The 16,845-nt window shown below is 56.0% G+C and overlaps 1 protein-coding gene across 2 annotated transcripts in view; it reads left to right on the forward strand.

Moving 5' to 3' along the window:
• SFSWAP (splicing factor SWAP) overlaps nucleotides 1-16,389 on the forward strand; it is a 70,447-nt gene extending 54,058 nt beyond the window's left edge. For both annotated transcript variants that reach the window (XM_058691530.1, XM_058691531.1), the window contains exons 15-18: nucleotides 4,407-4,532; nucleotides 14,761-14,925; nucleotides 15,877-15,949; nucleotides 16,097-16,389. In XM_058691530.1, coding sequence (XP_058547513.1) covers nucleotides 4,407-4,532; nucleotides 14,761-14,925; nucleotides 15,877-15,949; nucleotides 16,097-16,162 — 430 coding nt within the window. In that variant the 3' untranslated portion in view covers nucleotides 16,163-16,389. The remainder of the gene's footprint in view (nucleotides 1-4,406; nucleotides 4,533-14,760; nucleotides 14,926-15,876; nucleotides 15,950-16,096) is intronic.
• Nucleotides 16,390-16,845: the final 456 nt, after the last annotated feature.

Genomic DNA, 16,845 nt, shown 5'->3' on the forward strand with positions numbered 1-16,845 from the left:
AGCATGAATGGGGGAGGGTCAGAGAGAGAGGGAGACACAGAATCGGAAACAGGCTCCAGGCTCCGAGCCATCAGCCCAGAGCCCGACGCGGGGCTCGAACTCACGGACCGCGAGATCGTGACCTGGCTGAAGTCGGACGCTTAACCGACTGCGCCACCCAGGCGCCCCTTGTTCTCCATATTTAAGAGTCTCTTATGTTTTGTCCTCTCCCTGTTTTTATATTATTTTTGCTTCCCTTCCCTTATGTTCATCTGTTTTGTCTCTTAAATTTCTCGTGTGAGTGAAGTCATATGATATTTGTCTTTCTCTGACTGATTTCACTTAGCATAATACTCTCCATTTCCATCCACGTAGTTGCAAATGGCAAGATTTCATTCTTTTTGATTGCCGAGTAATACTCCATTGTATATATATACCACATCTTCTTTATCCATTCATCCGTCGATGGACATTTGGGCTCTTTCCATACTTTGGCGGTTGTCGATAGTGCTGCTATAAACATGGGGAGGCATGTGTCCCTTCGAAACAGCACACCTGTATCCCGTGGATAAATGCCTAGTAGTGCAATTGCTGGGCTGTAGAGTAGTTCTATTTTTAGCTTTTTGAGGAACCTCCATACTGTTTTTCAGAGTGGCTGCACCAGCTTGCATTCCCACCAGCAGTGCAAAAGGGTTCCTCTTTCTCCGCATCCTTGCCAACATGTGTTTTTGCCTGAGTTGTTAATGTTAACCATTCTGGCAGGTGTCAGCTGGTACCTCATTGTGGTTTTGATTTGTATTTCCCAGATGATGAGTGACGAGCATTTTTTTCATGCGTCGGTTGGCCATCTGGATGTCTCCTTTGGAGAAGTGTCTATTCATGTCTTTTGCCTATTTCTTCACTGAATTATTTGGTTTTTGGGTGTTGTGTTTGATAAGTTCTTTGTAGATTTTGGATACTAACCCTTTATCTGATAATGTCGTTTGCAAACATCTTCTCCCATTCTGTCGGTTGCTTTTTAGTTTCGCTGATTGTTTCCTTCACTGTGCAGAAGCTTTTTATTTTGATGAGGTCCCAGTAGTTCATTTTTGCTTTTTTGTTTCCCTTGACTCCGGAGACGTGTTAAGTAAGAAGTTGCTGCAGCTGAGGTGAAAGAGGTTTTTGCCTGGTTTCTCCTCAAGGATTTTGATGGCTTCCTATTTTACATTTGGGTCTTTCATCCATTCTGAGTTTATTTTTGTGTCTGGTGTAAGTGGTCCAGGTTCATTCTTCTGCATGTCCCTGTCCCGTTTTCCCAGCACCACTTGCTGAAGAGACTATCTTTGTTCCTTTTTTTTTTTTTAATTTTTTTTAACGTTTATTTATTTTTGAGACAGAGAGAGACAGAGCATGAACGGGGGAGGGGCAGAGAGAGGGAGACACAGAATCGGAAGCAGGCTCCAGGCTCTGTCTGAGTCATCAGCCCAGAGCCCGATGCGGGGCTCGAACTCACGGACCGCGAGATTGTGACCTGAGCCGAAGTCGGACGCTTAACTGACTGAGCCACCCAGTTACCCCAAGACTCTCTTTATTCCATTGGATGTTCTTTCCTGCTTTGTCAAAGATTAGTTGGCCATACGTTTGTGGGTCCATTTCTGGGTTCTCTGTTCTGTTCCATTGATCTGAGTGTCTGCTCTTGTGCCAGTACCATACTGTCTTGATGATGACAGCTCTGTAATACAGCTTGAAGTATGGGATTGTGATGCCTCCTGCTGTGGTTTTCTTTTTCAAGATTGCTTTGGCTAATTCGGGGTCTTTTCTGGTTCCGTACAAATTTTAGGTTGGTTCTAGCTGTGTGAAGAATGCTGGTGTTGGGGCGCCTGGGTGGCGCAGTCGGTTAAGCGTCCGACTTCAGCCAGGTCACGATCTCGCGGTCCGTGAGTTCGAGCCCCGCGTCGGGCTCTGGGCTGATGGCTCGGAGCCTGGAGCCTGTTTCCGATTCTGTGTCTCCCTCTCTCTCTGCCCCTCCCCCGTTCATGCTCTGTCTCTCTCTGTCCCAAAAATAAAATAAAAAACGTTGAAAAAAAAAAAAAAAAAAGAATGCTGGTGTTACTTTGATAGGGATTGCAGGTATTTTTAAACTATAATCTTGTAAGACTGAAATTAAGGTCATCTTTAGAAGTTTTGATAAGATCACCTCTGGTGTTTGTTTTTGGTAAGTCAGTCTGTACGCGGCTTCTGAATGGGGGCTCCAGGCAGAGGTCTGTGCCTCGCCATTTCAAGGTATCGGGTGCTGGGTCCACACGGCTGCTCGCAGCCTCAGGGCTTCTGCTTGGGGAAGAGCTGGGGATGAAAACGACATTTTCTAAGTCACATTTAACATTGAAAACCAACTCTAGCCCGCCAAATTGGGGCCAAATTTGTAATTCCTTACCGTGTTCCCCGTGGTAAAGTGCAAAGCAAACCAGCGATGGTAATGAGTTTCACGTCCCGCCCCCGCATAAGGTACCGGTGGCTGACGCTGCGCGAGCTGGTGCCAGCCAGCCATTGGCCGGCCGCTCTCCTTCCGAGGCGCAGACCCAGACCTAGCGGGCGCCCGCAGGCGGGGAGAAGCCCAGGGTGCTGCCCGGCCAGGACCTGCGCTGCTCAGGCCGGTCCGTGCGGGCCCTGGTAGCGGGGAGGGCTGCCGTGGGGAGGAAGCAAGGTTTCGGGAGCAGGGTTTGCTCTGCCTCCGTGTGTGAGGCCCTTGTGATTGCCCCGGACACGGTGCCCGAGCTGCCCACGCGGGGTCTGCCTCCTGCACGTGTTGTGGTAGCCACGTGGCCCTCCTGCTGGACAGAATAAAAGCGTCAGCGCTTCTTTAGTTAAAATAAAATCCAAGTGTTATCTGATGGAGCGGACCGTCCCGGTGCCCGACGGGCCTCTTTCCCAGATAACTTCAGGGCTGCCGGTGACGGCCACCAGATCCCAGTGGTCTGCGGCGTGGCCCTGTGTCAGCGCTCCGGGCTTGCGGGCAGTGCGCACTCCCTCGCTCTTCCTGATTTTCGGGTCTGTTCTGGAGCCTTCCCCGGGGCTCTGGTGCCACCCTGCCCGGCACCCCTCGTTCTGAAGGAGAAGCGTGTGTCTCCGTGTCGCGGTTCCCCGGCCTCCGCGGACGCGGTGCGCGCGGAGCCCAGGCCCGGGACTCTCGAGGGAAAACCTGGTAAAATGTCAGGGTGTCTGACTGACCTCCCCGTTGTAATCGTCACATACAGATCTTGGGACGGGTCTGCAAAAAACACCAACACTGTTTCGTGAGCTGGAGGTGAGCCCGAGCCCATGACCGCTTACCTGGAGCAGGCTCATTCCGTGGCGGGTATTTTTCACGAACGGCTCAGGGTTTTCTCTGTGATGCCGGAGGGTGGGATGTGACGATGAACTGATCTTTAGAACGACAGCGTGTGTTATTTGGGAGGTTTTAGTGCAATTAAATTGATTCTGTGTGGAATCCTTTATGGCAAAATCAAACCGCTCCTCATATTATTTTTGACTGGGTTGTCATAGAAACAGAACAAAAAGAAACGGGGTTTTTTGGTCCAGGTTTCTGCTCACCATACGTCTCCCTGAAACGGTAATTTCACTGAATGAACAAACACTAAAACAAGACTCCAAAACCCATCATCACGGGACCCCCCCTCGGGGGGCCTTGGCCCCCAGCGCGCGAGGGTCTCGTCGAGTGGCGAGTTGTCGCTGCCCGCGGGCCTGGCTGCCGTGTGCGGCCTGCGTCGCTGCACGGACAGAGCGAGCGTCTCTCCAGGCACACAGAGAGGAAGAATAACATATTTTAACAGGTGGTTTTGCATCCAGAGAAGCTCATAGACTTAGATTGTCCCACCCGAATCCCCACGAGAGGCGGCAGGTTCTGGATTGAGCTGCCACGGCCTGTCCTCGGTTCGCGCTGAGGGGCCGGACGGCCATTGTGGACGGGAGACGCTTCCAGGCTCTAGTTTCGTGGCGCTCTGGCTTCTTCCCATTGCCAGCACTCAGGACACACAGAAACAACTCGCTTGGATTTCACTGCTTTTTTTACGTTTTTCTGATAGAGATGTCAGTGAGCTGAAAATTGCTGAGGGAGGGAGGATGCACAAAGGCCAGAGGAAGGCCGAGAAGCCGTAGGCCTGAGTCAGCCGTAAATCACCTGGTCCGATCTGGGGTCGGGGAGGATCGGGGCTGCTGACCGTGGGCACCCGCAGCACATACTCTGGCCGCAGGAGTGTTGCACGCTGGTTAAGTTCAGCATCGGTGTGACAGGTGTCCCGGACGGGGGAGCAGAGCCTGACTCCACCTCGGAGTCTGATCTGTTTCCACGTCGGGAGAGTGGTAAGGCTGGGGGAGGGGGGCCCAGAAGGACAGATGGGGTGCTGGCCAGACAGACAGCAGAGCAAAACGCTTTGTCTTCCTCTGCCCAGGTCCCGGTCCCGGTCCCCTCGGAGAAGAGCGCACTCTCCTGAGAGACGGAGGGAAGAGAGGAGCGTCCCCACCGCCTACCGGATGAGTAACAGTCCGGGCGTCAGCCGGAAGCGGACCCGGTCCAGGTGGGGGTCTGTGAGCTCACAGAGTGTGTACGGGAAGTGTGCAGATGGGGCACATGCTCGGAGGCGGCCCGGGGACACCCGGCAGCTGTCCCTCGGACACTGAGCCCTTCCGGTGTTCTCCTTACTCCAGGACTCCGAGCACAGGCGGCTCCGTCGTGCCGGGGTCCGGTGGCTGCTGGCTCACCCTGCACCGGCCCCCACATGTAGCTGCTGCGGGCCCCACACGCACCCTGCTGACAGGGAAGGGAGTGTGGGGACACTGGACGAGGGAAGTGAGGGAATGCCTGCTGCCGCCCAGGTAGCAGGTGGCCGTGGACCGGTGTTCCTGAGTGTCGACCCCTCAGCCACCACGCCTGGCCCCGGGGCCTCTGTCCCAACCAGCCAGCGTCCCCAGCTGCCCCTCCTGGGGAGAGACTCCAAGGCCCCACACGGAAAGCCCCTGCGTCCCTTGAAGGACACGTCCAGGCCACCTGTGCCTCCCTGGGGCACGCGGTGGACAGGCCAGAGCGTGCTGAGTCCTCCCGTCCAGCCGGGGTGCTGCCCGCTGACCGCTTTGCGTCACTCAGCCTCTTTGTTTCCGTCCTCCCTGGAAGGGAGCGGCCTCACTGGCGTGTCCCTGCGTGGGAGTCTGCAGCCCCGGCTCCGCCAGCTGGGCGGGGAGCAGCACGCCCGACACGGAGGGGCCCAGAGGGGGCGGGGCAGGTTCCCTAACTGCTGCCGCGGGGGTGTGAGTCCAGACACGCGGGGTCCCTGAACCTCCCCGACCGCAGAGCCGAGTGGCAGGTGTCGAGAGCCCGGCGGTCACCTGCTCCCGCCCTTCTTGACGGCGCCTGCAGCAGCCGCGGGTCCGAAACGACGTTTCTACCGGAAACCTGTCCCTGCCATGTGGCGGGTTACGTGACCGCTCCGTTCCCTGGTGAGACGTGATCTTTGCCCTTCAGGCGGCAGTCAGCCGAGGAGCTGCAGGGCTCGCGGGGTTCGGCAGGCGGGCTCGGGCACGCCTGCTCTGTGCGCTTGCGGCTGCCGCTTCGTCCCGCCGGGAGCACCGAGGCGGCGTGGCGACAGTGGGAGGGCATTTTCGCGGGTGCTCCCTGAACACACGGAATCCATCGTCCCCCTTGGGGGACGTAAAGGGCAAATAGATGGTCTCAGGTTAATTCCTCGTAACAAAAGATCTCTCCTGGCAGGTGCTTTCTTGCTCTGCCCTCAAATTAACCTTCACGTTAAATGAGCAAATCTCGGGAGAAGGCGCTGGTTTTATCCAGAATCCTGAGACCTCGTGTGCTCCCTGCAGCTTTAATGAGTCGTACAGAACAAGTGAGGCTCAGCGCCCGGGCCTGACCCCAGGGGGTGGGAAGCCGTGCCTCGGGCCCCGCAGAGGGCATGATGTGCCCTGTGCCCCGGGCGTGTCCGCGCCACAGCTGGACGGTGTCCCCTCCAGCCTGTGCGCAGAGCAGCTGCGGGGCCGCTGCCGTGCATGGTGGCAGGTGGCTGATTCCCCACCGAGCCGGGGCTGCCTGAATCCCATCCGGTCAGCCAGGCCCAGGGGGCAGTGCCGCCCCCACAGCTGAAGGGTGGCGGCTACAAGCTGATCACGGAGTGCCACTTTCACCGACTCCTGGCTTTAAAATTTTAATTAAGTTTTCAATAGGCAGTCTCTTTTTTTTTTTTAAGTTTATTTTTGATAGGGAGAGAGAGAATCCCAAGCAGGCTCCACACTGTCAGCGCAGAGCCTGATGTGGGGCTCAAACTCAAACTGTGAGATCATGACCTGAGTTGAAACCGAGAGTTGGACGCTTAACTGACTGAGCCACCGAGGCGTCCCGGTTTTTTAATAGATAGTCTTAAACTTCCTCCTTAAAAACCATACAGCGGGGGCACCTGGGTGGTTCCATTGGTTGAGCATCGGACTCTTGATCTCTGCTCAGGTCATGATCTCCTGGTTTGTGAATTTGAGCCCCATGCAATGACAGGGAGGAGTCTGCTTGGGATTCTCTCTCTTTCCTCTCTCTGTTCCTCCGTCTCAAAACAAATTTTATTGGGGCGCCTGGGTGGCGCAGTCGGTTAAGCGTCCGACTTCAGCCAGGTCACGATCTCGCGGTCCATGAGTTCGAGCCCCGCGTCGGGCTCTGGGCCGACGGCTCGGAGCCTGGAGCCTGTTTCCGATTCTGTGTCTCCCTCTCTCTCTGCCCCTCCCCCGTTCATGCTCTGTCTCTCTCTGTCCCAAAAATAAAAATTAAAAAAAAAAAAAAAAAAAAAAAAAAAATTTTATTAAAAAAAAAAAAAAAAGAAAGTACAATGAATATCCATATGCATGTAACTGCCAGCTCGATTCAGCAGGGCCCACGTTTTTCTTTTTCTTTTTTTTTTTTTTTACAGTTTTTATTTTTTCTATTTTTTATTTTTTATTTTTTTCAATATATGAAGTTTATTGTCAAATTGGTTTCCATACAACACCCAGGGCTCATCCCAGCAGGTGCCCTCTTCCATGCCCATCACCTACCCTCTCCTCTAACCCTCCATCAACCCTCAGTTTATTCTCAGTCTTTAAGAATCTCTTATGGTTTGGCTCCCTCCCTCTGTAACCTTTGTTTTTCTTCCCCTCCCCCATGGTCTTCTGTTAAGTTTCTCAGGATTCACATAAGAGCGAAACCATATGGTATCTGTCTTTCTCTGTATGGCTTATTTCACTTAGCATCACACTGTCCAGTTCCATCCACGTTGCTACAAAAGGCCGTATTTCATTCTTTCTCATTGCCAAGTAGTATTCCATTGTGTATATAAACCACAATTTCTTTATCCATTCATCAGTTGATGGACATTTGGGCTCTTTCCATAATTTGGCTATTGTTGAGAGTGCTGCTATAAACATTGGGGTACAAGTGCCCCTATGCATCAGCACTCCTGTATCCCTTGGGTAAATTCCTAGCAGTGTTACTCCTGGGTCATAGGGTAGGTCTAGTTTTAATTTTCTGAGGAACCTCCACACTGTTTTCCAGAGTGGCTGTACCAGTTTGCATTCCCACCAACAGTGCAAGAGGGTTCCCGTTTCTCCACATCCTCTCCAGCATCTATAGTCTCCTGATTTGTTCGTTTTGGCCACTCTGACTGGCGTGAGGGGATATCTGAGTGTGGTTTTGATTTGTATTTCCCTGATGAGGAGCGACGTTGAGCATCTTTTCATGTGCCTGTTGGCCATCCGGATGCCTTCTTTAGAGAAGTGTCTATTCATGTTTTCTGCCCATTTCTTCACTGGATTATTTGTTTTCCGGGTGTGGAGTTTGGTGAGCTCTTTATAGATTTTGGATACTAGCCCTTTGTCCGATATGTCATTTGCAAATATCTTTTCCCATTCCGTTGGTTGCCTTTTAGTTTTGTCGGTTGTTTCCTTTGCTGTGCAGAAGCTTTTTATAGGGCCCACGTTTTTCTGTGTGGATGTTCCCCTCCTGCCTCCCCCCTCCTTTGCGGGTATTCTGTGACAACTCCAGGGCCAACCGTACTGTGGAGGGTTGGACTCGTCTTACTGTGTCCTCGTGGCGGGGTCCGTGGTGAACATTTCGGCAAGAGCGCTACACAGGTGGTGTGGGACTTCCGTGCGCATCACACCCCGCTGTCACATCCCCAGTGATGGCTGTCGGATGGCTTGGTCGAGGCTGTGTGCCCCACGCAGGGGGTCGTGAGTGGGTAAGGTGGCGGGTCCCTGCAGGCGACCTGGCGGTGGCAGTGTGACAGCACAGACGTCCCACTGATAGCCACTCTCCTCTCACTGGCCTCGGCATCCCCGGCGCAGAGTTGGTTCTGACATCGGTGATGGCAAAACACTGGCTTTCGGATTCCGTCTTTCCTTCTCTAAAGAAGGCACACACACCCTTAGTTTCGGTGCCACTGTGGTCTTTGGGGCTCGGGGTTTGCTTTTCCGTCTGTTGTGCACTAATCCGTTGCCAGGACTGGCCGGACGGTGACACCATCTCACATTTGGCCCCGCGGTTCTCCAAGCACTTTGTTGCTTTTTGGCACAAGGTACTCCAGGCTTAGCTGGTGCTTTCCCTGCCCCAGCACCGGGGTCGGCTGTTCGTCCGAGGAACCCCGGTTCCTGTTACTGAGTGTTTGGACGTTAGGATACGGTTGCGTTGAATTTTTTGAAGAGTACAAATCATGGGAGTATTTGGCCACGTTGTATCACAGAGCTTCTCAGCAGGACGCCCAGTGTTTTGTTACAGCAAATAGTCCGTGATTCGTCGATTCGTCAGGGGTTTTGCCGTTGAACTCCTCGTGCTCAGCACACCCGTGGGTGTCGAGTGGAGGGAGTGCCCCGCCGTTACAGGCTCCAGTGCACCAAGCGTCACCGGTCCATGGCAGACTTTGGCATCGAAGGGTGCGTGTCTTCATTCCCTGGAGCAGCCACCGGAAAGAAAAAGGAGCTAAAACCCAACAGAGGACATAAAACAGAACCTTCAAAAATGACTTGACTGAAAAGAAAGCAGGAAGTGGGCGAGGGCAGGAAAACTGCACATGGACGGCGGAAACGGGAGGGTCATCGGGTCAGCGTCGCCCTCACGGATGCAGGGCGACTGGACACCAGCTATGAGGCAGAAGCCTTAGGCTCTGCTGGAGACAACGCCTCGTGCTAGGCCGCTGACAGGGGCGCCTTCGGTGTGCACGTAGGTCGGTCACCGAGAGACGGGGAGAGGCACCCGCCGGTCCGGCTGCTGGGGCACACGCCTCTTGATCTCGGGGTGGCGAGCCCCTCCTGGGGTGTAGAGATGTCTTGATGGGGACAGGTGCACGTGCGGCGCTGTGAGCAGAAAGGCCCCGCGGCCGCGCTGACGGCAGGTGCCAGAGGAGCGCCAGGCTCGTGAGGACGTGGCTTCCAACGTGGGCGCTGAGACTGAGCGGAAGCAGAAGCTGAGGCACCCGGGGGCCAAGTAGACAACAGCGTGGATCTAGAAACTGTAAACGGTCACCCGACTGGCTCGTGCAGTGTGCTGTTAGTCCTTGAAGACTCCGACGGCAGAGTGTGTCGTGTGTTTCCTCAGCACGTGGCAGCAAGTGTGGAACTCTTTACAAAGATACGTGGAGGGCGCCTGGGTGGCTCAGTCAGTTAAGCGTCTGACTCTTGATTTTGGCTCGGGTCATGCACTTGTGGTTCTTGGGATCAAGCCCCGTGTTGGGCTCTGTGCTGATGGTGTGGAGCCTGCTAGGGATTCATTCATTCATTCTCTCTCTCTCTCTGTCTCTCTCTCTCTGTCTCTCTCTCTCTGTCTCTCTCTCTCTGTCTCCCTGCCCCTCTCCCCACTCGCACACACATGCTCTCAAAATAAACTTAAAAATCTGGAAGATCCCCAAGTATTGGGAAGTTAACCCCTTTCTAAATTACCCACAGGTCAAAGACAAAATCACAAGAGAAGGTAGGAAATGTTTTAAAACGAAGGCAGTGAACGTGCAGCCACATCTTTAACGTGCAGGTGTGCGTAGAAGGAAGTCAGTAGCGTTAAATGTTTGTGTCACAAAAGAAGGAAGGTCTAAAAATAACGATCTAATGTTTTCTAGAAACTAGAAAGAACTAGTTTAGCTAGTGCTAAAAAAGAAAGCACTAGAAAAAGAACGAATTAAACCTAAAGGAGGTGGAAGCAAGGAAGTAATAAAGGGGAGATCAGAAATCAAGAAAATGAAAACTAATAATTTTCAAATTCGTGTGGAACTGTGGAGAGCCTGGATAGCCCAAGCGGGTCCTGAGAAGGAGAAGCAAAGCGAGAGGCCTCAGTCCCAGATGCCAAGTCCCATGAGAGCAGCAGTGATCCAAGCAGAACAGACCGGAAAACCCGGAAATGGACCCACAGTTACATGGTCAACTCACCTTCAACAAAGCCGGAGAGAGTATCCGGTGGGAAAAAGACGTCTCTTCTGCAAGCGGGGTTGAAGAAACGGGACAGCAACATGCACAATGAACCCGGACTGCGTTCTTACACTGTGCACGAAAATAAACTCAGAACGTATGGAAGGGGCGCCCGGGGGGGCTCAGTCTGTTAAGCATCTGGCTCTTGATTTCGGCTCAGGTCATGATCTCACGATTGAGCCCCACGTCAGGCTCTGCACTGACAGTGTGGAGCCTGCTAGGGATTGTCTCTCCCCTTTCCTCCCTCCCTCCCTCCCTCTCTCTCCCTCTCTCTCTCCCCCTCCCCCCCTCCCCCCTTCTCTCACTCAAAATAAATTTTAAAAAATGGATGAAAGACCTAAATGTGAGACAGGAAGGTATAAAAATCCTAGAAGAGAGGGGCGCCTGGGTGGCTCAGTCAGTTGAGTGTCCGGCTTTGGCTCAGGTCGTGATCTCATAGCTCATGAGTTCAAGCCCCAAGTCGGGCTCTGTGCTGACAGCTCAGAGCCTGGAGCCTGCTTCTGCTTCTGTGTCTCCCTCTCTCTCTGCGCCTAACCCACTCGCATTCTGTGTCTGTCTCTCTCAAAAATAAATAAACATTAAAAAAAATTTTGTTTAAATCCTAGAGGAGAAAATAGATAGAAAACCTCATTGACATCAAGTACAGCCGTTTCTAGACACGTCTCCAGAGGCAAGGGAAACAAAAGCACAAATGAACTACTGGGACCTCATCGATATAAAAAGCTTCTGCACGGCGAAGGAAACAATCAGCAAAACTAAAAGGCAGCCTATGGAATGGGGGAAGATATTTGCAAACGACATAGCAAATAAAGGGTTAACATCCAAAATCTACAAGGCACTTTTCAAACTCAACTCCCCCAAAAACGAATAATCCAATTTAAAAATGGGCAGAAGACACGAACAGACGTTTCTCCAAAGAAGACACGTGGGTGGCCAGCAGACACAAGAAAAGATGTTGGGGCGCCTGGGGAGCTCAGTCAGAGTGTCTGACCCTGCTCGGGTCCTCATCTCACGGTTTGTGAGACTGAGCCCTGTGTCGGACTCCTTGCTGGGTGTGGAGCCTGCTTGGGATTCTCTGTCTCTTTCTCTCTCAAAGGAGAAGAAAAAGAAAAACCCACTAATTCAGAGAGATACGTGCACCCTCTGCTCGTAGCAGCAGCAGCAGCCAGGCTGTGGCAGGAGCCCACGTGTCCATCCGTCGGTGAACGAGTAACGATGTGTGTGCACACGATGGGGTGTCACTCTTCTACGAGAGTAAAATCTTGCCGTTCGCTCAGATGTCCCTCGTGTGGGATGTACAAAACGAAGCAAGTGGGCAGACGCACAGACCCTGAATACAGAGAACAGACCGATGGTGGCCGGCCGAGCGGGAGGGGGACAGGCTTCAGGTCGTGGGAGGAGGAGTAGGCGTAGGGAGTACAGCCCGTGGCGGCTCTGTCGGTGACCGACAGCGGCTGCCGTCGTGAGTACCGCGTCACGTGGGTCCCGTCACCGCGGCCTGGAGCCGATGTAGCTGTGCCATCTGTGCTTTGGTTTTGTTAAGGAAGAGGCAGGGGGAGAAACGGGGAAAGAGACTGGGGGCAAAACCGAAAAGATGGTTCTTTGACAATGATCAGGAAATTGGTAAAGCTTTAGATTGATCAAGAGTGAAAACCTACGGACAATAAAAGAATAATGAGGAAATATATATTTTTCTAGTTGACTTGACAACGTAGATGAAATGGACAAATTTCTTGAAACATCCAAGCGGCCACCATGACAGCAAAAAGAAATAGAAAATCTAAGTAATTCTGCCAAAGAATTTACTTGTAATTTAAAACCACAGAACTCCAGGCCCAGACAGCTTTCATCATTAAATTCTAACAAACGTTCAGGGAAGAAGAGATATGCCAGTTTAGAGACGGTCTTGGCAACACGGAACGTTTCGCTCACCTCGTGAGGCACCACGGCCATGGCTCCTGAAGAGGCGTGTGTGTGGTGTATGTGGGCAGGGTCGCATATGCGCAGGGCGAGGGAGGGTGGATGTGGACAGGGACATGTGTGGCAAGGGTGTGTGTGGACAGGGGCGCGGGTGGTAGGCGACATCATTCGCATCTCTTCTCCCTGCTGATGGACCCAGTGCGCCCCGTCAGGACTCCACGGACATCTCGCAGGGACTGGCGAGCGACCGGATGCCCGGTCCGTGCGGAAACAGGGGACCCGGAGCGGCCACCACAGTCTCTCAAAAGGACAGGGTTGGAGGGCGTCTGCTGCCCTTTCCAGACCCGCCAGGAGGCCTCCAAGGAAAACCGGGAGCCATAGCCTTACAACGACAGGGGAGCCACGGCAGCCCGTGAGGAGAGGAGAGGCGGCCTGTGCCGGCCCTGAGCACGCGGAGGCCCCCGGAGGCAGGGAGCGGTGAACGTGACCTCGCTGGGGTTAAAAACCTCACTCTCAAGTCGGGGCTGAGGGCGCAAAGAGGCACCCACAGGCCAGGAGACACTCGCACAGCGCCACCCCTGACGAAGGGGGCAGGTGACGTGAAGGACGTTCCATAAACGCAGGCTGAAGCCGCTGCCCCGGCGTGGCCGCTGCGTGTGGCCCTCCGGGCGCTTGCTCACCATAGACACCTGCCCACGAGAGCAGCTCCGCTTGTGATCGCCCAGAGCGGCAACGGCCCGGGTGAGCGTCCACGGGAGAGAGCGGCGGCGTGGCAGTGGGCCCTGCACGGTGCCGCGGCAGCGGCCAGAACAACAGCCAGTCTGTGGGCGGCACAGATTGGGCAGGGGCCCCCGGACTCGGAAGAGCCACGCTGTGATTCCACTGGTGTGTGTTTTCATCGAGGGGACGTAGACCAGAGCAGGGGTCCCCTCTGTGGGTGGGAAAGGGGGCCCGGTGACTGGAGGCAGCAGGGAGGGAACTTTCTAGAACGGTGGCTCCTGACGCCGGGAGGAGTCTGTGCGTCATGACGCCCACACCTTGCGGAACGCCGCCGGCAGCGCTAAGACCGTCGTGTGTCTCTGGATGAAAAGCGCGCCTCACGTTTTCTAAAAAGAAGGGATTCTGTCATTCCTCAAGCAGGTGCTCTGGAAGTTTCGTCCGCGACATCAGGCTGTCGTCAGACTGAGCCTGACTCGCGGACAGGGATCACCAGCCTGCCTCTCGTCGGCCCCTGAGCGCGGCCACGGAAACCGATCTGACCGGGGGCTTAAACCATCGTGGGCGACTGCCACGTGCTGCCACGTAGGTCATCATCTCTGCTGCTTCCTCTGAGGTCCTCGCGCACGCGTGCGGGCGTAAACACGGCACAGAACTTCTGCAAGTTCAGAAAATAGGCGTGTGGGGTGGCTTCGTGCGTGCCTGTCCAGTTGTGGACACCCTCGTCCTGGCTGGCGCGTGAGGCCGCCTGCCCGAGGCCCCGACCCACCGGGGACCCCGCCTCCGCAGCCAAGCGTGAGTCACTGCACCTCTGGCTTTTTGCGACGACAGCACCGTGGGGGCCAGGCGGGTGGGCACGTGGGCGGGCCGTGAGGCATCCCCCGGTGGGCAAGGGCCCACGAGCCGCTCTGTGCCCCAGAGCACAGACCTGGGACACCTGACACAGTGAAGACAACGCAGGTTCCACGTTTCCTGAGATCCCTTCATCCGTGAGGCCCAGATGGGCACATGTGACAGTGTCATGACCACACTTTCCGTATACGGTTCTCAAGCACGTTCTCCACCACCCGCCACCCACCCGTCGCTCACGTGTGGCAGGGCAGAGTTTCCAAACAGGCAGCGACCCCCCTTTCTGGAGGAACCAAAGGCAAGAGAGCAGGGACGCTCGGTGCCTGTCCAGACCACAGGCTGCTCTGACCTCCCGCACGTGCTCTCTTCCTCAGTGTGTTTTGGGGAGTGGGCGGGAGGCCGGTGGGGGCTGGGGGGGCGGGTGGGGAACAGGACGGTTCGGAGGGGTGGTGGGGACAGGGATGGGCTCTGTCGTCACGGGAAGCTCAGGGCAGAGAGAAGGAGTGCTTTTGTGCACGCGGTACCCGGCTTAGAGAATCCCCCGTTTCTTGCTAGAAGTTCTCCAGTCGGCGTGACTGGATAAGCAGCGTGAGTGGCACCGGGTCGCTCTCCGTGGGTGCCCTACGTGCCGAGTGCTGGCCTCTGGACACGGGGTGGGGACAGACCGCCTCCAGACAGGGTGGCCTGCGTTCCCTCCTGGGTGGCCTTTGCCGCATCTGTCTGTCGGGAGTCAAACAGAATGCTCAGTGCTTCGAAAAGTTCGCCCGTGGGGACAGGTCCCTTGGAAAACACTCGAAACTCCTCCAGAGCCCTGGGTGTCTTTGTCTGAACCTGCTTTCCCTACAGGAGCCCCCACGAGAAGAAGAAGAAGAGGCACTCACGGTCACGGACCGAGTCCAAGGCCGGGTCCCAGTCGGCGTCCCCGAGCAAGCAGTCCGCACGCCGGCACACGGCCCACTCGGCCAGCATCTCTCCCGTGGAGAGTCGGGGCTCCAGCCTGGAGCGCTCCAGGTAACCCCACGGACCCCTGCCCGTCGCCCGGACGGCGAGCGGGAGGCGGGCGCAGGAAGCGGTCAGAGCTGGGGCCAGGCCTCGGGAGCACCCGTCCGGGAGTCCCTGAGCGGCCTGCTCCTCCGTGGCTCTCCCCGACGTCACAGACGAGAGTGGGTGTGGGGCGGGCGGGCCACCTTCCTCCGATGTGGAGGACGTCCCACGGTCAGCTCCGCTGGGAAAGCCTGTCTTCGCGTGAGGGCAGCCGTTCTGAAGCCGCCCGACAACGGTGCCCTTGTTCTCACCGGCACCCACTGGGGAGCCCAGCGTGATCGTGGGGCAGCTGGGCACGGGGGTCCGCGGTGCCCCGGCCCCAAAGGCCACCTGTCGCACCACTCGCTCCAAGCCCCAGAAGTCAGGGGGGGAACCGTCACTCCCGACGGAACAGGCCAGGTGATCTCAGAGGTTGTGGCCGTCACGTGGGTGGCCCCGTCGGCAGCACGGGCGTGGGTGTCCCTGTGGCCGTGGCCGTCGGGAGGCGTTTGCCAGACCCGCCAGCTGCCCGTGCACCCAGCGCCTGGGGAGGGGTCTCTCAGGAGGAGGGCCGCAGGCCCTACGCCCTGGGCCCACAGCCCCCGGGCGGTCACTCAGAACCAAGACGGGAAGGAGCGCTGGCCCGGCCGCCACCGGCTGTGTGGGAGGTGGCGTCACGCCCCAGCAGCCCCGGCGTGGACCGGCCTTCTGGCGCTCCCGTCCGGCCCTGCCGCTCGCTGCGTGCGCCTCACGGAACGTGCGTGGAAAATGTTTCCTGAGTTAGCTTGCACTTCGTAAAATATTTCAAACGTCTGTAGCCTGAGGCATAAAAGTAAAGTGTGTATTTATGACGATGACGTGTCTTTTAAAGACATTAGTAGCGAATACGGTAAAATGCTTAATTTTGAAGCCTCTGACCTTTCTCTGTGTTCGCATTAGGGGCGTTTCTCAGGAAAAAGACGGCCAGATCTCCTCAGCGATTGTTTCCTCCGTGCAGAGCAAAATAACTCAGGTAACGGCCGCCGGCTCCCTCCCTCCCTCCCTCCCCCGCCCCGTCCCGAGGGGCCCCTGACCCCGCGGCCCGCGGGGAGCCCACTCACGTCGGTCTCCCAGCCCCGCACGGCAAGCCATCCAGACCCCTGGGTGTCTCCCCGTGCAGGACCTCATGGCCAAAGTGAGGGCGATGCTGGCGGCTTCGAAGAACATGCGGACCAGCGCCTCCTGAGGCCCGGGCTGCGGAGAGCCAGCGAGCGCACAGACCCGTCCGCCCGCCGTCCGTGCTCCCCCGGGACGCCCCGGGCCGTCGGCGGTTTTTGTACATTAATTTTTGATGACATTTTCAGTTTAAGATTTTTGACCAGCAGTCTCTTACCTGTATATTTGTAAATAATATCATGTTTCTGTGAAAATGTATTATCAAATAAAATGGGAGGAAAACACCTTTTCTAGCTAGCGACTGTGGGGCGGTTTCTTCCTTGTTTAGCCTGTGAGTTTGTTTTTACCCTTTGCCACCAGGCTCCCGGTGGGTGGTTCGCGTTGCGGCCCTCGTCTGCGTCCCCGCCCGGGCCCCCCCCCCTCGGCCCGGCCCCTGGGGACCTCTCGACGGTCGACTGGCGTCGGCCTCGGGGATGAGACACGGACCTGCTGCCCTGCCTGGGGTCGCAGGCCAGGTCACACGAGAGAGGCCGTTCCTGGGCCGGGCTTGACTCGCAACACTGAAAGGACTCGCCGCCCGGCCGAGGTCCGAGCTTCAGAGCGGTGCTGCCGTCGCCCTGCCGGGGGAATGTTCTGCTCTGCGCGTGCTCCGCCCGCCCTGCCCACGGCCCGGGCCCGGCCAGACAGAGAAGTAGAACTTGTCGGTTTTCCTTCTTCCGAAGTGGGCTCCTTCCCGGCAGCTGCTGCGCCAGA

This window comes from Neofelis nebulosa, chromosome 11 (genome assembly GCF_028018385.1).
Source record: "Neofelis nebulosa isolate mNeoNeb1 chromosome 11, mNeoNeb1.pri, whole genome shotgun sequence".
Taxonomy (NCBI): domain Eukaryota; kingdom Metazoa; phylum Chordata; class Mammalia; order Carnivora; family Felidae; genus Neofelis; species Neofelis nebulosa.